The sequence below is a fragment of the Corvus kubaryi genome, unplaced genomic scaffold, assembly GCF_017639235.1.
Source record: "Corvus kubaryi isolate FWS band 111438036 unplaced genomic scaffold, C.kubaryi_AGA036_p1.0 37308, whole genome shotgun sequence".
Taxonomy (NCBI): domain Eukaryota; kingdom Metazoa; phylum Chordata; class Aves; order Passeriformes; family Corvidae; genus Corvus; species Corvus kubaryi.
Genome location: NW_024581096.1, coordinates 2,119,322 through 2,138,788, shown reverse-complemented (window position 1 = coordinate 2,138,788; position 19,467 = coordinate 2,119,322). Strand labels below are relative to the sequence as shown.

Here is a 19,467-nt window from a genome sequence, read left to right as displayed (position 1 = left end):
CGGGACTCTCAGCCTTCACTGCTTCTAGATAGTTAAGTCTTACCAGAGAAACAGAGTCACTAGTGTGATCCAGACATAGCACAAAGCAGAGCATACCGGAGAAAAGCCGAATTATCAAGATTAATGGCCTTTTTAAAGGTAAATCAACCAATGGTTACTAAAAACGTACATTATTTTTACTTTTCTACCAATTATTTAGTAACACAGCCAGGAACTGCGGAATTCTTTGTCCAATCATCCCAAACAACTTTTACTGCAGAATATGGAGTAGTAGAAGAAGAAGAAGAAGGTTTGGAGAACAACAATCCTCCATTTTGATGTTTTTTGCTTTTATCTATTTACTACATTAACAGACCCAAAACCTCTAAAATTTCACCTGTGAGAATCTTACATAGTAGTCTGTCACCTAATTTACACTAGTTTAGTTTCTAGTTCTTTTCTAATAGTAGGCAGTTTTTTCCATGGACAGAGGTCAAAAGCTGTGTTGTTCAGGGGGGTGAAACCCCTCAAGACAGGCAGAGAAATATTCTCTGCACTCTGGGTTCCCACATGTTCTCCCTTGCCTTGTAAATTCGCTGAGCCTACCCGCTTGGGTTGGATGCTAACTTACTTTCATCTCCCAAGGATTTAAGGCAGGGTTATCACCCTGCCTGTGTGAGAGCTTAATACTGGAATCAATCTTCTGCTTACATTCCCAGATGGTATGCTGCCTAGTGAGCACTTTATGCAATGAAGCTTCTCTGTCTTGGCACAGTTGCAACCGTGGCACTTAACTCTACCTTTGTGTTCTAGTGGGGCTCCCAGATTCTGGAGTTCCCTGCAGCTGAGGGTTTGGATAGCTCTCTGAGACTTCAGGAGGTCTGTTTGGGTGTAGGCATCTACCTGAGGAGGTGACCTCTCTGTCTGGGTTTCATCCTCAGCCCAGCAGTTGCAATGGGTAGACACCAATTTTGTTGCCAAAAAAAGGTTGTTGCATGTTGACCACTCAGTAGGACGGAGTGGCTCCTCCTCTGTGCCGTTCCTCATGAACTGCCACACAGAGCCCTCTGCCACGTCCTTCTGATGCCGCATGTCCTGTTCCTCACACTCCCGGTCTCTCACTGTACCCATTTAAGTCTCCCATGTTTGCTTGCCCCTAGTTATTCCTTTCTCCGCTGCAGCCTTGCTTGCAAAAACTGCTGGGACTTGGCTGTTTCGTGGCAGTCCTGACAGGTCTCTCAGCTGTTACTCAGTTTTTCCTGACTCCAGGAACCCCTTGCCCAGTTCAAACCTAGTGCTTAGCCCACGCAGAACTTACCATAGCCAATGGTGCTGTCACCACCATCACTATGCAATTCACCAAAGGAGAAACTTGTATCTTAGTTTTTGTAACAGGGTGTGCTTTGAATGACAGTTGTCATGTAACAGCTGAAAGTGATGGCACTGATTTTGCAGTCCAGGGTAGTAGGGGACAGGGCAGGGAAAAGCAAAGAAGCTTCCCAGTGGTTGTGTTTCATGCTTCTCTGGGTACTTGACAGCACTCCATCCACGAATTAGACATAGTTGAAAATCGTATAACCTTGGAAATTGTCCAAAACAGCATTATGAACACAACTGTTGTCCGCAACTCTGCTAGTGTTCCACATTTTGCAGTTTTACCCTGCCCTGGCATGTTTAGGTTTATGTAAATTAGTGTGTCAGACATGTCTTCAAGAAGCAGAATTACTGGCTATCCTTTTTTTCCACAGAACAGGCACTGAGGAACCTGTCTTGCTACTCATACTCTTTCTCATTTACATTATGTAGGAGACATGGCTAGAACAGGCCTAGAGAGACCTTACTCTAGAAATTGAAGGTCTTTCAAATGGTTTGAAGAGGAATGCTTGGAAGACTCTTAAGTGTTTGCTGCACTGTCTTACCTGTGCTAGTACATGAGTATAAAAGCAATAAACACCACAAACCCCCAAACTGTAATTGGAAAGGTGTTACTGCTGTCCTACAGATGAGCTTTGCATCTCATGTAAACCTGAGATGCTGGTGGGTCTGAAACCAGCTGCAGCAGGGAAAGAATTTGGGAACAGGAATGAATGTTCAAAAGGTAAGGATGGGTGGGTCAGTACTGTGCATTGAATTGTTTGGGTTCTAATGCACTGCTTACTTTGAATAATGAAAAGTGCTAGTTTTAGTTTAGAAGGTATGCAGCAATCCCACATTAAAGTAAAAGACATAAATATGTAAGAATACAGACTGTGACTGGTACTGTAAATTTCTGTTTAAAATTTCAGCTTTTGCAAACAGATCTTTCATATTTTTTGGGAGATTTGTGGCATATATTCTTAAAAATATTTTGCTGTGTTAGATTCATATGGGCTTGAAGGACAGTTGAAACAGAGGCCTGAGGGGAAAACCCACAAACAACAGCTTGCCTCTCTTTTTATGGTGGAGCTGCTTGCCCAGAACTTAGACCCAGGATAAATAGACTAGCTGAGAGAAAAAAGTAGGTCATTTGTATTCACACAAACTGAACCTATATGTTTGCCTCTGTGTTCTCTATACTTGTAAGGGTGCAGAGTGGAGTAAGTGCATAGCAGGCTGTAGTTTCATGTATTTTTCTCCAAGAGAGCTTTTTAGTGTGCCTGCTGCCTGGAGAGAATTTTTTTTTCTCTCACATTGTCCACAAACTGAGAGGTCTACCTACAGATTCCTTTGGGAGCATCACCCATATGGCTTCTAGAGGTCTCATATGTGTTAGTGATTTTCTTGCTCTGCTTTTTAGGGATTGAACCAATACTTTTTCCTTTCTCCTATTTAAGCATATTTAAAATGTTTCTGTGTGAGAAGAACTGTAACTCTCTACAAATAGTACTACAAATCGGTAGGGACTGCCACTGCTGTATAGCAGTGGTGGTTTCTGTAACTGAAGTCGGGACATGGAAGTTTTAGCATTTGTTTCTGAATTAAAATATGACCACAGTGTGAGCCGCAGAGCAAGCCCCCATCTGCATTTGGGCTGAAGCAGTAGCATGCAGGGCTGTCAGCACTGAGATCCATTTGCAGTAAAGGATTCTGCCAACAGTGGATCTGACTTCCACAATTTTCTATAGATGTGGAATTGCCAGTATTTGAGTGAAAAAAATCTTACCTGATGGAGAGAAAAAATTGTCTCAGTTTTTTCTCCCGGTCTGGAAGTTACACTGACCCTAGTGATAGGGAGAGGATTGTGCTGTGTAGGGGAGGAAATGAGTGTAACTCCAGATGGTGAGGGGGACCCCAATTACACTTACAGTCCTTAATCCATGCAGAAGGACATTTGTGCACACTTGCTCCAACAGGCTATGCCAAAAAAACCCCATTGCTCTCCAAAGAGTTATAAATCAGGTGAAATTCTGTATTTCAGTCATGTTATGTGATGAAGAACTGAGGTTGATTACCTCCAGATTTGTGTCTGTTGACCCGAAATCCCTGTATGACCTTTTTGGTATGTCCTTTGGGCATGCGCCACAGCTGGTCTTGGATAATGATTGAATACCACAAGGTTAGATGGTGAGGTTTTGCCAAGTAGAGTTCTGAATGATGAATGTTTTTTGCTTTTGGCTTCGTCCAGACAAGAATTTTAAATTCCTTTCCTTACCTTACTGCCAAATTTTCTTAAACATTCTTCTAGGGTTTCTTTGTTTTGTTTTTGTTTGTTTGTTGTGGTTTTTTGTTTGTTTGGGGTGGGTTTTTTTGTTGTTGTTGAGGGGCTTGGTGTTGTTTTTGATAGAAACTGGCCAGTGAGTTTAAAAGTGCTTGAAATTTGGGAAAACAGGGAGGAAGGAACAGACAACTAAATGCTGAAAGCTATTACAAAAATATAACCTTTGTGGTAAACTACACTACATAAAGAACTTTGCTCCCAGTTCAGTTTGGATCTGGTGGTTAAAGATGATCAGCAAAACGTATTTTGTCCTACTGTGCTTGGCAAATGTTCATGTCCACAGGCACAATGGTTTGTATTTTTTTGGAAAACAGTAAGCGTGATCTGTAAACCAATTGAGCACTGAAACGTGTTGGGCACGTTGGCCACGAAAAGTGGTTGTTACCATGTAAAGTACAAAATGAATGATATGTTGAAGAACCTGTCCATGTAATGCTTTTCAATAGAAGTGGAATAAGGCTGCAACAGACCAGGTGATCTGTTGCACTGTCTTCTATAATCCTTGAGTATCAGTGTTTCAAGAAACCAGTAAAAAACCCCAAAGAAAAATAGGATTTAGAAAGGAATGTGGATCTCAATTTGCAGTACTCACTTAATGAGAGGCTCACAGAAGGATTGAGTTGGCTATCAAATGGATTAATTAGCACAGTGTTAAAAATGAGTGCAGAAATACTGTGGTCACAGAATCCCTTGAGATTTGCTGAGTTTTCTTAATGGGGAAGAAGATTCAGAGCAATGAGGATAGATGAAAAGCAGAAAAACAAGGAACAAATCCTCTTACAAAGCACCCTTTACAGCCCTGTTTTCCATCCCTCATATATTTTTCCAGCATCTCTCTGCTGCCTTATTTATTCTTCTTTCATAGTTGCTTTTTGAATTTGTTTTCTTGGTGGGAAAAATGAAAGAATACTGATCCAACAGTAGCTGCACGCAGGAGTATAGCTCCGGAAAAGGGAGTGGTCAGAAGATTGTTATATAGCCAGTTAGTAAATGCAACTTCCAATCACGTGGTAGAGAGTAGCAGTCTCCTGATTTTTTTTTTTCCTAGCTTCCGAATGTGTATTACAAATATTAGGTGTATTTCATGCTGTCATTCTCAATATGGTGCTCTTTTGAATGATGGCCATTTATCTGTAGTGAAGTGCTGAGTGAGGATGGTGAAAATGGTATGTATCATAATGATTCTGGCTTGAAGAGGAAGCAAAATTAAGTTCCCAGGCTCCTCCATTGTTACGTTTCTCATATCAGTTGAATTTCTGTTACTAATTTGTTGTTAAAACTGTTGCTGCCTCTTGCCCAAGGCATAGTCAAACAGGAGACTATGGTAGTGTCCTCTGATTATATACAAAAGCATGCTGATTTAACATGTCTGTATTTGGATAGCTAATATTTTATTTGGCTGTTCTTTTGAGAGTAAGCTTACATTGACATTCTCCCCTCTAGAAGATGTGCTATGTGTTTTGGTTTTTATGTAGTTACCACAAATTTAAGCTTTCTGTCCTTCCATGAATTCATGACACAGAAAGTGGAAACTAGTATCAATATTACAAACATAAGGTTTAATTTGTTGGACTAGAGCAATCTTTTCATCCCAGGACCAAACTGAGGCCAGTAGTGTGATCATCTTCCAGAAAAACTAAGCTTAGAGAATCTCTCAGCACAATTCAAACAGTGAAACTAAGGGCACAGAGTGAGTGTGAGACTCTCTGCCTCCAAGCTCTGCCTCCAAGGAAGAGCTTAGCAGTGGTTTATTCTAATTAATGTAAATACTTATTTTAAGAAGGTAAATTTGTATCCTCAACAATAAAGAGGTCTTGATTTATTTTTCAGACACCAGAAGGTCACTTCATACAAATCATCTGTAACTTCATCTCTACAGGCTCAGGGTATTGTGCCACGTTAGATGCTTTCCATGTATGGATATTCTTTTTGCTGAAAGAGGTTTATTGCTACAACTGGAATTAAGATCATGTATATTTAAGTTTGTTGGAAGTGTGTTTCTCTTTGTAGTGACTATATGACAGCAATAGATAAGGTACAGTTCTAGTCTGTCTTTGGTAGTTTCCTAATCTTTCTTGGACTTGAAAATAAAATTACTGCTTTACAGAAATGAAACTTTATTACATTATAAATATTACCTTTTTAGTTTTGATTTTGTACTGAGTAATGAAATAAATTAGATTAGTATCCTGTTGCCATCTTCTGCTTTGACTCCACTCACAGCTCCAGTAAACGTCACATGGCTGAACTCACACATGTGAACACGTACGCACACACACATATATAAAAGTATATGAAAAGCTATATTTTTATTTACACGTGTGCATATGCATGAACATGCATGATAGTCAAGCAGAAGTGTCAGAAATCTTGGCCTGTATTACCACTGATGGTTCAGTTCTTCCTGGTCCCTTCTGCTTCTGAGTTTAGCAAGTTATTTCCCCAAAATGTCCATGATACTTATATGTATTTGAGCACCTGGATTAACGGGATGTCATAATGTTTTTTCTTGCCTTTCACCTCTCAGTAATAGAGTACAATACCTGCTGTGGGTCAAAAGTAATAGTTTCAATGGTAGTATGACAAACAAGTTCCTGTCAAGAAAGACCTAAAAGTCTAGTTTGAAAGAAATGGTGTCACTACTTTAGTTGAATTCATGAAAAAGTCAGCACAGTGACTTTGCCACTCATTATCACCAATTGATTAAAGTATGTGTTTTGTCACTACTTTTCTTGTCTATTGCCATCTCTTAAGTCCTGAAATACCAGATCAGTCTTGTTACTGCACAAACATAGAATCAAGCTTTAAGATAACATCAAATAGTCTGCAATTTCTTAAGTAAGTAAAAATATTACTTAGCAATTGATGCTTAACCACGTGTTCTCAGAAAAGATTCATGGAGAGGCATAACCAAGTTCCACCTGCCAGCCTGAATGAGAAGTGATGCTGCCCTTGTCTCTCTGTAGCTGGACTGTTAATGTCATTTCAAGCAGCATGAAATTTCATGCTCTCAATAATCTAAAAACAAGTGTTCACAGAGTATAGTTCCTTCTCAGTGGTCTTGTTCCCTGGGTTCAGTTGCACTTTCCACATAAAGCACTCACAAACACAATTACATGCATTAACTCAAAGGTGAAGAACTAAGATTTGTTACCTGGAAAAAAAAATTCATTTTAAACTAACTTTATTTACTAGCATATGGGGTTTTTTTCTTGCAAACAACAGTGTATTCTTAATCCAAGTAGAAAGATATCAGTATGAATGGTTATTGTACTTAGGACAAATATATTTAAAATAAAACCACCTGTCCCAGGGTATAAGAACATGTTGCAAAAGCAACTGCAGTTGTGATAGCAGTGGTTTTTTGGGTGGGTTTTTTTTTACAGTATATATATAGTAAAGATGGATGTAAAGGTCTTGCATGGTAGAATGATTCAATACTGATTTCCTTCTGACGTGGTGGATATGTCATATTCAAGGCCTGCTTTATCAGTTTCTGTCAAATACAGATTTGGCAGATATGTAGAATTCAGCTCCACTCTGGCATTTCCAGAGATAACCTTGGAAAAAATGTTTTTAATTTTTAATTTATTGTTTTAATTTTCAAACATAAGTGTGCTGGAGTATTTTTTGTCCTTCTCTCAAATGATGTAGAAGCTAACAGCAAGCATACATGAAGCATACAGAAAGCATGCCTGCATTTTGGGGTATCTGTTCAGAACTGTGAAGCTGTAAACATACTTCAAGATTTGAAGCCTTACTGTTTCACCCGGATGTTATACAAGCCATGGATTTGCTAAACAGATCCTGTTGGAAACTTCGTGCTACCAAGTGGTTGTCTTTTTTAAAATAAATGATACTGGGACAGAGGTTCTCATCTTAAGTACACTCCAAAGCACAAGTACTTTAAGATTTTGCAATAAGCAGTGGGAATTCAGTGTTTGTAGCTTGATGAGCTGCCTGCTAACCTGTAACATGAAAAGCTTTAGGAGTAGTATAGTAAAAAACATGATATTGCACAGTAGAGTTTCTTGAATGAAAACCGTATGTAAAATGAGACATCAGAAACACAGTTCACTAGTTGCTAAATGAATCAAAGTTTTTATGGCTAGTGGTTTCATGTGCATAATTTTTATGCATGTGGTGGAGTCTAATAATTAAAGGCTGTTTTTCTACCTCTTTCTGTATCTTGCAGGCATACAGGAGTTTCCAGAAAATATAAAAAACTGTAAAGTCTTGACAGTTGTTGAGGCAAGCGTAAATCCAATTTCAAAGTAAGTTTGTAAATTTTTTTGATGCTTTATATTTTGTGCAAATACTACTGAGTCTCAAATTTGCCCAAGACGTGTGCCAGCCCTTGGAGGTGAGAGCAGAGTTACCTGAGAAGTAGCTTCATTAACGTTGTTGCACTGTGATCCAGTATAGCTATCTCATTAAAGTGCTTTGCCAAAGTTAATAGGCTATGTGGCCTAACCTTCATTGTACCATGTAGCTTTGTCAGCTTGTTGAAATCCATCACTTCTCTGTGAGTGTAAAAAACATGCAGAGAGTTTCCTTTCTTAATAAGAAAAATTCTGCTTTAAGATGCATTTCTGCTGTAGTGACAGAATTAATTTGCCAGAAGTAGCACTGCCACAGATACAACATACCTCTTCTGGGAAAAAAGGTGTTGTGTATTTTTAAATTTATCCTGTTGTTTCTACTGAATGCCTTTTTCACATTACATGTCAGGAGATCACAAGTACATAGCAAAGCTACATTTATTTGTATTTTTTATTGCCTGTAGACATTTTTCTCAATACTTGCAAAAGACATTTTTCTCAATACTTACAAATAATTTTGAAAGTCATCTTATGGAGAACAACTGTCTAGTGTGACTTTAGAGAAGTTTTCCCCCTTAATTTTATCAATATGTAAGGCTTCAGTACTATACTGTTGCTTAAGAAAATACTACTTAATGCCCTGAATATAATTGTAACAAAGGTACTACATTGTTTTACTTCCATATAGGCTGCCAGATGGATTTTCTCAACTGTTAAACCTAACACAGCTGTACCTGAATGATGCTTTTCTTGAGTTTTTGCCAGCCAATTTTGGCAGGTAAGTTGAACATGAAACTTAATATCTGCATGTAGCTTTAAATTTCTGCAGAGCAGTTTCTTCTGGTTCTGAAGCAAAGTGGGTACTGGAGAGAGTGTACATTACGAATTGACAGTAGTTACAGGAAAAAGAAGCCCTGAATCTATATCAGCAGCTTTTAATTTTGACTTCTGAAGGACAGACAGAATGCTTATGAAGGGCCTAAAACTCATTTACATTCTTGTTTCTTTTCTAACACTAGTCAGGTAAGTAAGGAAGATCAGTATTTTTGAAATTTATATTGCTTGTCATTTAGTTATTGGAGGGAAGCAAATAATGACAACTGTAATTCTACTTGTCCTGCCTGTCCTGGATACACAAATTACTTCATGCACAACTATAACTCTCAAGTCCTTTATTGCCAGGAATATTTCTGAAAAACTTGGCATATTTATGGTGTGCTGACTGTGCAAAACTGTTACATGTCATAGTTTTAATACAAGATAAATACTAAACTGCTACCTCTGTAAAATAGATTAAATCTTGGGAGCAAAAGTGAAAGGAGAACTCCTAGATGAGCCTAGGTCATGCTATCATTACCACGCAGATTTCAGCCATTTCTGCAGCTTTCCTCTCTCCATTCTTATTTTATGCTCTCTTTTCCTAGATTTCACTTTCCTGCCCCATCCCGTGTCCAGCAAGCATCTCTTTCAGAAAATACAGCTATTAGTTAACCAGTCATGTTGCTACGTGAAAAAATTGCCTTAGGCTGTATGGTTATATTTGGGTCAGCACAGTTTGCAAGAGATAGCAAAGCCCCCAGATAATGCTGCAGCAGTCTGGCAGATCAGGAGATGTTCAATGGAAGATAAGCAAGATGGCTCTCCACTAGTGACCATTAGTTCATTAGTCATCTGTGCTCAGAGCTGTTCACTAGTTCTTCTCTGTTACCAGTCATTCCCTGATGAATGATTAAGAGCACCAGATCTGCTGCACATTCAGCTATCAAAAAAGCTGCTTGTGATGCAAAAGCATTATTATCATGCTTTTTTCTGGTGCACAAAGTTTGCGTTTCAAAAGCCCTCATTAAGGTTGAAGAAGAAAAAACTGGAATATCCATAAACTTCTTGGAATTCTAATGATTGTCTATGCTTTTTTTTCTGTTCTGTTTTTTAATAGTCTAACCAAATGGCAAGATTTTCATAGTAGAAACAGGCATTATGGATGAACTTGAAGACCTCAGGTTGACACAGCTGATCCTTTAAGTAGTTAATCTTACACATAATACACATTAAAAATTCTCATAATTCTTTCTTCATCACTGTCTGCTTCTCTAATGCTTAACCATTAGTGAAATGGAGAAGTTATTAATTACTAACATTTTAAGGATAAATCAGGTACTGAAGACAACTTGAAAGCAAATTCTCCACTGTAGTGTTTCTCTTGACAGAAGAATTCTACCTTGGTTTTTAAAATCTAGTGACTTGCAACATCCTGTTATATAGCTAGCAGAATGAATTTGAGGTACTCATGTATGTAAGTTTACCTGCTAATAGAAGTGTTGTGTAGAATACATAATGTTCTATAGGAAGACAGTGTTTAGATCAAATAAATTAGAGAACAATGAAACATTAAAATACCATTTTAAAGTAAGGTTCAGACCCTTTTGACATTGAATACTTCTGTTCTGTAAGTGATGAGACTGCTCTGCCATCCCACAGTCTTACAACTAGGTATAAATACTTTCTTAGTGCAAGGTCTTTTAACTTGTGCTTCAGAATATGGAAGTACCTCTTTTATAAACAAAAAAAAAACCTGTGGTAAAAGCTTTTGAAATATTTATTCTCATAAAGGACAAGCCTTCAATTTCTTCCAATAAGGTTCTTTTTTTTTTTTTTTTTCCCCCCTGTATATGGTGTTATAGCTATTACTTTTCATTATTTAGGAATACGTGAAGTAACTGAGTTCTGTTGCCTGCTCTTACTGGCAGCTATTGTCAATAATAATGTCTCCTAAAAATGAAGTCAATACATATTACAGCTAACAAGGTCTTTATGCTCTGTGTGTCAGGTTAGAAACCTGGTTTCCTACATCTCTTTTTTGTTGACTGTTCATTGTTTCTACAGTTTAATTGCTATCATTTTTCATGAGTGTTGTCCCCCATTCTCTCACTTGCTGTCATTTGTAGTGTTTTCATATCCCTCAGTTTATTAGACTAAATAAAATTCTGTTTCTTTCTGGTGTGGCAGGTTTTTCTTTGTGTCTGATTATATTAATATATCTTGGAACAGGTTTCAGTTTTAATTAATCTTCTTTTTGACAGAGGATGATGACATATATAGCTATATTTAGAATTAGAATTTAGATCTCTTCATAGCTTGCACAGTGTCATGATTATCTTCTTGTTTCTCTTGGAAATGTCTGTGGTTATGCTCCAATGTTCCAATTATCCTTTTTGCAGCTGCCTAGTGTAATTTCCTACGCAATCAGTTGATGTATTGGACAGTTCAGTTAGAAATGGCTGATGCCTACAAGGAAATCCTAAGTACTTGGCTTGTAGTTTTTTCTAATTTTTTTAGTCCTTAAGATTGTACAAAGTTTTTTCCCCCTACGGTGTCTTATTAAATCACTGTATTGTCTGTGACAAAAACCAAGTTAAACATTTTTCTGATCCTAAAAGATTGCTATTAAAAAATAATTTGAACCGGATAGTCCTAGAAGGAGTCTCTGAGCACCTCTATCAGTAACGCTCACCCTGATGCTTAGGAAAGAAATTTCTCATACTGAAAAACACTTCCAGTATATCCATGCAGTGTTTAATTGCATTTATCTCCATGATTTATTCTCATCTTCAGAATTTGTGCTAAAGCTTTCCATAATTGTGACGTCAAGATTATGCAGTTGTTTTTCCACTTTTTTATGAGTATTGTATATTTGCTGTCTTTCAATGATGTTGTTCTTGTCTAGCCTGTTAGCCTTACTAAAAGTCACCAGACTTTTGATATGATGTACTCATTCCTTTGGAATTTTCAGGGGACAAAGTGGGGTTTCTTCCTCCAGTCCCAAATTCAAATTTGAATGCATTGATATTGGCACAGATCATGGCATTAGCCTTCACACCAGTGCACAGATATCTGAGAATTATTATGCTTACATACGAAAATAGTCTCTGTTGTATTTAAATACATAATGTATATTTACATTTAAATACACATTTATATTTAAATTTAAACATTTAAATTACATTTATATTTACATTTAAATATTTAAATATATAAGTAGAACATGTTAAACTTGAAACTCACTGCTTGCTCATTTTGGGACAGGGTTTTAAAAGGCAAACATTATTTAGTAATGGGTGTTTAAGATAAGCAAGGATTTTATCTTCAGTGTAATTCTAAAAACCTAGGAATGTTGTCTGTGATGGGATATTGCTTCCAGAGCCTCTTTACTGTGATGTTGCAATTAATTTGCTTTATATCTACTTTCTCAACAACTTGCCAGTAATATTTGTAGTAGTAAATGGTTTTAGTAGTATCTACTTTGGGATATTTTTTGCATAAATGTACAGTGATAATCAAATTTAGTTACATATGTGTATACATGTGTTTTGCAGAAACTTTTGTAAATGCAGCCTGCGGGATGCATACATTTTAGTCCGCTTGCCCTTATATTTTAGTAACAATTTAAAATAAAAATATTCTGCTTTAGGAGAACTGCAAAGGAGGTGTAAAGTAAGGAACATCTCTCAATGCAATGTTTTTATATTTCCAAGGAATGACTGCTTGTCACATAGCAAGTTTCTGAGTGTACCAACTGTATGTTTCTTTTACATTTTTTACAGGTGGTATAGTTTAAGAAATCAGATTTAGGAAGGATATTGATCTCCTGGCAAATTGTTCATGTAGAAATTTTGTTTTATTGAAAAGTTGTGCTGCATTTTAAAAGCAGGCTAAGATGGTTATGGTTAAAGAACAATACAGAAAAAATAATTTTTAAGCTATTACAGAATATGTACTTTAAGTTGAATAATACCTGTTAAAACTTTGCGCATTGGTGGTGTGCAGATAGTTCTGTGGTGATGGGTTTTTCAAGTTCAGAAATTAAATATTTCTGTATAAGTAGGACACATCTTTGCCACAGAATGGCACAGATTATATATTCTGCCACTATGAATTCCATTTTTCCTTTAGTATAGGTGAATTAGTTCTCTATTTCTTTTCCAAATTAAATGCCAGTTCTTCAGGTCCATTATGGCAGTTCAGATGCCCAGTTTGGATGGATGTTGCGTGCTTAGCACCAGCAATTTAAAGAACAGCTACACTTAGTATTTGATGTGCATTATTTTAAACTTGAATTAGCTCCTCGAGTCGTAACAGAAGAGGTGACAACTGCTTCAGTCCAGTATTTCTCATCAATTACTAGAAGAAAATTACATGTTTAGACACAGCCTGTATCTCCCACCCAGGAGAGGTTGCAAATGTTTTCCTAGTAGCTTCTGTGAAGCTCTACACTTAAGAAATTCGATATACAGATCTTCATTCTCTTAGGGCTAGCTGAGGAAAGATTAGAACAGGAAGGAAGGTGACAAAGCTATGAACTTCTCTGTCACCAAAGGCAGTCTCTAAGTTCACAGAATTAGCTTATTACAAGTGTCATACAGTCAGTTTTGGCTAAAGTCAGCAAAGTGTGGGTGTGCATATTCATAGTTTAGCATATGAATGGAGATTTGCTGTCACTGCATTCAAAAGAAATTTGACTGCATACGTGAGTTGTGAAGAAAAACTACAAACTATGTAGCTATCTTCCCTGTCATCAAAAGCAAAACACCAGCTGAAGCCTAATGCAGTGCTTGGTTCAGAAATCAAAGCTCAAAATGTTCATTCACGTCTGAGGGTTCTTAAACGAGTTCTGTTTTGTACTAGATTGGTATCTTAGGGTGCTGGTAGGGTAGGATGGCTAGGAAGTCTTTCTCGCTTATGTTCTAGATGAGCAGCAGTGCTACTACCATGAATGCGGTTTTTACTAGGGTATTCTTTCACCACTGTTAGGATGTTGGGATTTTGGGGTTTTTTTTCAGAAGTTGGAGGGAGGAGGTTCCCCTCCAGCAGTTGCTACCAGATGGCTGCTTGCAGTGCAGGGCTGCTGACCTCTGCTCTCTTTCTTAGGTTATTTGTGGGCATGGCAGATTGCTGCTTTCAAGCTCATCCAAAAATGAGTTAATGTCTAGATGAAAAATAAATATTGTTTTCAGCTTTCTGTTTCTACATGAAGTATAGTTCTTACCACTTAATAAAAATTAAGGTTTTTGTCTCTTTCCTTAAAATGCACTAGTAAGCACCTTCAGGAAAGACTGGTCTATTCACTAAGCTCGTTTCTGAGTCAGGGATCTTAATGCCCTATTTTGTGTAGTATGAGGGCTGTCAGTGGGACACATGTAGAACTCTTGTCATTACGGTCCTGTCTGTACTTAAACCAAACTCAGTTTCTTCATTTTTTTTAAACAAATAGAGCTTTGTCACTTTTGTCCCAATAAAAATTCACTGGGAATGGTACATTGGTTGTGTGTCAAAACTGCTTGGAACTTACTTTGCCCAAGCAGCTGAGGTGGGGTTTAGAGGTTATTCATCTTGCAACCAAGAATATACTGGAAGAAAGGTCAAACCACCTTCTAACAGAAATATCAAAATGGATTAAGAAGCTGACCAGAAAAAGAATATGGAAGGAAATCCAAGATTAATTTAAAGGTTGTTTTTATCAGGTGGAAGACTACAGGTATTCCTCAGATGCGGCTTTCTATATTAAACTGATACATTGTCAGTAGTAGAAATTGAACATCTTATATTGTGTGAAGTGATCCTACCTTTCCGTTATTTCCTGTGTACTTTTCATTATGATGATAACATGTACCCCTAATTAATCCAATGAAGTGTTTCAAAATCTTTGGGATGAAGGAAAACAAATGTGTTTGAACAGGTGTAGAAAAGCAGGCAAGTTTGTTTGTTGATTTACCAAAATCAAACTCCAACCAATGAATTCAAAATAACATGCAAATTTTGCACAAAATTTCATCTTAATGTTAGAGGGGAAAAAAATTTCAAACTTACAGATTTTTTTTCTTTTAATTCTGTAATGTAAATAAGTTCTGAGATTGCTTTTGTCATGAAATACAGAATATTTTAGTAATTTATTATGCCTTTCTGTTACAGATTAACTAAACTCCAGATATTGGAACTTAGAGAAAACCAGTTAAAAATATTGCCAAAGTAAGTACAGTAGAGTTCTAGAAATTCCTACAGCATTTATTTTAACATTAATCCAACTGTACCTCTCTCCTGAAATCTAGCATTTTTTTAGTCCCTGCCTTGCAATTCTCACTTCCTTTGTCAAACAAGCCTAGGCTGATGGTGTTGCACTTCCTGCTGTTCTATGAACATGAGCAATGCTCTGAATTTTCCAACTGGGGCTCTAGAGCTCCAAGCAGGTTAACAAAGATACCAGAGGTCAATGAAGAAGGAAACAGATCCCAAAAATGGGATGTGAATAACCACCTGCAGAGTCATGAATATGTTGTGGTGTACTGTAAAAGGGATCTTTCACTGGCAACAGAAATTGGTAGAGTTGCTGTTTTTGGTGGATGTTAAGAAGTTCTGGTGGAGAAGACAAGGTTCTAACAATTGAATATTCACTCTGTCCAACTCATATGCTAGGAGAGACTTGTGTGCAGTAGGCAGAAGTGAGAATTGCCAGCTTTTCAAATACAACAGCCAGTTTTTTAGTGATGGTAGCTAATTATATGCCTTAGACATGATCAAGAGTTATGTTCTATTGGGATTCCCTTTTTAAGTGCCTAGATACTGTACTGTAGAGTGTGCTGTATAAGCAAGCCAGAACTCCTATTTGGAATGACATGTACAGCATCAGAAAGTGTGAATTTACATCTTCAAAGTGTGAAGCATTCTGTGGTATAAATAGTCTCAATCCTCTTTGGCTCTTTCTGCTATCACTAGTTTTCAGCAGAAAAAAATTAGAGGACGTGTAATTCAGAGTGGTAGCTCTCTAAATTAAGTTACTCCCAACTGAGGATACAGTAGCTGTAATTAAAACTTACAGCTAATACAGATTTTGTTTATAAGATCACTCTGACCTTAATTGCCAAAATTAACACTAACAGCATGAATTACATGAAATACTTTTAAAAGCACAGTTTACTCTTGTAGTGATAAGAGACACTTAAACAAATGCGTTAATGCATTTAAGTCAATCGTTCCCTCTGTTGAAGGTGCTAGGAATTTTTTTTACTTCAGTGTTTTTAAAGCTTCATCCTTGATTGAAAACTAAACAGCCACTATCATGAATAGGTCCTCTGTATCACTTCCATAATAATTCGCAGTAGATGCTGAGCTGCCACCCTTATTAGTCTATTCTGGTACTCTTACAGAACATGCTATACAGCTAAAACGTGTAGAAAATCCAAAGCAGTTTTTTGATGCTAATAAGATGTAGCAGTAGGTCCTAATATTTTTGCTATGGAATACCAATATATTTTCTTATTTTTCTATGACTCTCATCTTTCTAATATTTTAATTCTTACAGCAAATTTTTTCCTATTTGTAATAAGAAATGTATTTGGATAAATTGTACATCCCTCTTTCTGAGTAAAACATGCATATAATTTTTGACACTAAAGTATGAAGTACTTGAAAGAATCTTAATCAAAATGGGTAATTAATGCCAACACACTAAATCAACCTTAATTTATGCCAAATTTTATGCCAAATATACATCATTTTGTTCGGAGCTTATCTACATCCAGAGATTGCAAGTGGCAGCATTATAATGCAAAACAGCTCAGTGAAACTATTTTTACTGAAAGGAAAGCAAAAACACACAGAGACTATTTTAGAGGCATATTTCTGATAGGTAAATTGGAAAGATAAGTCCAGTAAAAACATGATACTTTCTTTTTTTTTCATTTTTTTAAGCTTCTGTGGCCTAGTTGTCAATAAAAAGAGTAAGCTTTTTAGAAAGAAGCAAGTTATTTGAGAGTATAATTACAGTGATTTGGGCCCGATCTTGCCATCACACACACCGCCCTTGAACTGTATGCCTCTTGAAGTAAGCTGTAGTGTTAACCTTAATGAAGTCATCTGTATACAACAGAATTTGAGGCATAATTTAGGCTATCTGATCCCTTAGTATTGAGTTGAATTGACACCAAGTTCAATAATATGAATTATGAAAGAGGCTTTCAGTTTATGGGAGGGATTACATAGCGCTATGTCAAAGATGGAAATAGGTGTAACTCTGTGATCTAGTTAATGTTTGTTTCAACATCCTTTGGTGTTAATTTTTCCTGCTACCGTAACATTATTGGAAGCCTTGTTTGCATTTTCTCTGAAGGTAATTCTCTATAAACAATACACAAAAGCAAGGAGATATTAGTCCTAGAATATCTGAAAGTGCTATTATCCAAGCAACAGGGAAAGGAAGGAATATTACCAAGACTCTCATCTTGCAAACACGTTTGTCTATGTTTTATACTTGAGTGGATGTGTTTGCTACATTACAGTCACATTGGCAAGGGAAAAAAAGGCCCAAAATCAATAAAGTTATCTTGCTATCCTGTCATTGTTACATAACATTGGTTTGCATAGTGTGGTCTGTGAAGTTTCAAAAGCTACAGAACACTATGTTAGATGCTTTTAAAGGAGTTCTTCAGCAGTGTCTGTGGGAGACTCATTGGGGCAAATTTGTTAGGAACATACAGCATTAAAATTGGTATAGGCATGCTCTTACAAAGCTTTGTGAGAATAATCCTCTGCAGGATTTCAGAGGGACTCAGAGTTTAGGTAGAAATTGCAAAAGAATGTTAGGAGTTGGCTTACTGATAATCATCCCGTTCATTAGCTTTGAGAAATGAGGGAAATTGTTTCTTGGAGTCTTTTGAAAGTAGCCTTTTCTTGGTTTTTGGTTTTTTTTTTTCTTTCTCTAGGACAGTAGGAATGTTAGCTAGAGGCTTTTCTTCAAAGCCTGTGTATACTATAGGTACAGTGCAAAAAATGCTTCTGCTTTTGTCTTGGTCTTGTCTTCAGCTACTTATGTTAAATTCCTGGTTTGTCCCCAGCTTAGTTACTCCAATGTCATGAAAATCAATTTTCTAAACAAATGTTGAGTCTCCTTCTTGGAGATTATTTAATTAATAATATTAATAGTCACATTAAATTGCTTTCAGTAAATTAGTCATTTTCCAATATATTATTTTTGAACTGTTTGTTCAGAGCAACTGAAGAGTTTACGGTATTTGAATAAAAGCTGAAGTTTTGAATAGCTGCATAGAGAGCATCTTATTCTCATGCAATTTTTTGTTGACGAAACTAGTGTGATATTCTGATAATTTACAAGACTCTACCATTTAGAAGCTTTTATATTTAATTTTTCCAGAATTTTGTAGTACATACACAATTGCAGTTTATATATGAGAGTTTTAGGTACTACTAATTGTTCTGTGGAAATCTGTTATTAAATAAATAGAGAACATGATGTAGTATGAGGAATTCACAGCCTCTTAAAAAATACTTTCAGGTAGAACTGCTATTGACTGTGAAGTACCCAGTGTGTAGACCACCATGTGCAGTGGTAGATAATCTCTGTGGAGTCCCCAAATAGAGGAAAAATGTTTCCAAAAAAGCTTGAAGTAATGGATTTTACTTTTATTTCAGACATTTATTTAATATTTGCTATAAGTTAGGTTAAAGAGGTATTGATGTGTCACAAAATCCAACTTTGTAATCTTATTTAATGTATGACTAGAGAAATAATTAGGGTTCCACTTGTCATGTGGAAGCAACTTAGTCAGCAGCCTGGAGAGGTAAAAAGGTAGTGTTGGTAACTGTGATTCAACAGTGCTCTTCTCTGTTTTCCCTGATCACTAGGCAGTAGTCTTTGAGAAGAAAACATGTAGTTAACCAGCCTTTGACTGAAAGGATGTATTGTACTGTAGGTGAGGAGCTGAACCACTCAAAAGAAGAGATGCGCCATTGGGTTGCTCTTTATCATGAAGATTTCTTTACTGGTCTTCAGTTTTTGCAAGCTCATCTGTAGATGTGTTGTAGTGTACTCTTTGTGTAACACTCAACAGTCTGCAAGATCAGTGATACATGCCTGGTTGAACAGTGTGTGAAAAATTGACCTTAATTAGGTATGATACCTGTTTCAGAATAGCATCACTACTTAATACTTATTAGTAGATTTTTGTAAGCACTGGAAGATCTGATGTAGGTAGTATTTTCTTAAATCTAATTCTTTATTAATTTCATTCCTGTGTAGAACCATGTCCAGACTGACTCAGTTGGAGAGACTGGACTTAGGAAGTAATGAATTCACAGAAGTGGTGAGCTTTGCATCTTTTATAAATCTCCTTATCCCTTGATCTGTTTTTAATAAATATGAAAATAAAAACATCAGCTTAAGAGTTCTGCTACCAAGCAAGTATTACTTATACCTTATAGTACTTTATGGAGCCTGTTACAAAACTTATGTGTGTGTTCTTAAGAATGAGAGGATGTTTTTACTCCATTTTAAAATAACACGGTTGTATAGTGTGGTTACTGTACTGGTAAATAATTAATAGTACTTTGTATTTAAATTATAAACATAATTATTTGGCTTAGGATAAATTCTAAACACTTATTGGTTATAATGTATTTAAT

At 36.6% G+C, this 19,467-nt stretch overlaps 1 protein-coding gene across 9 annotated transcripts in view; it reads left to right on the top strand.

The window, feature by feature from the left end:
* ERBIN (erbb2 interacting protein) overlaps positions 1-19,467 on the top strand; it is a 119,734-nt gene that overhangs the window by 64,566 nt on the left and 35,701 nt on the right. For all 9 annotated transcript variants that reach the window (XR_006016105.1, XM_042028229.1, XM_042028225.1 and 6 more), the window contains 4 exons: positions 7,872-7,950; positions 8,687-8,776; positions 14,965-15,021; positions 19,085-19,148. Coding sequence is in view for 8 of the 9 variants with exons in the window: in XM_042028229.1 (XP_041884163.1) it covers positions 7,872-7,950; positions 8,687-8,776; positions 14,965-15,021; positions 19,085-19,148 (290 nt within the window). In the remaining variant the exon portion in view is untranslated. The remainder of the gene's footprint in view (positions 1-7,871; positions 7,951-8,686; positions 8,777-14,964; positions 15,022-19,084; positions 19,149-19,467) is intronic.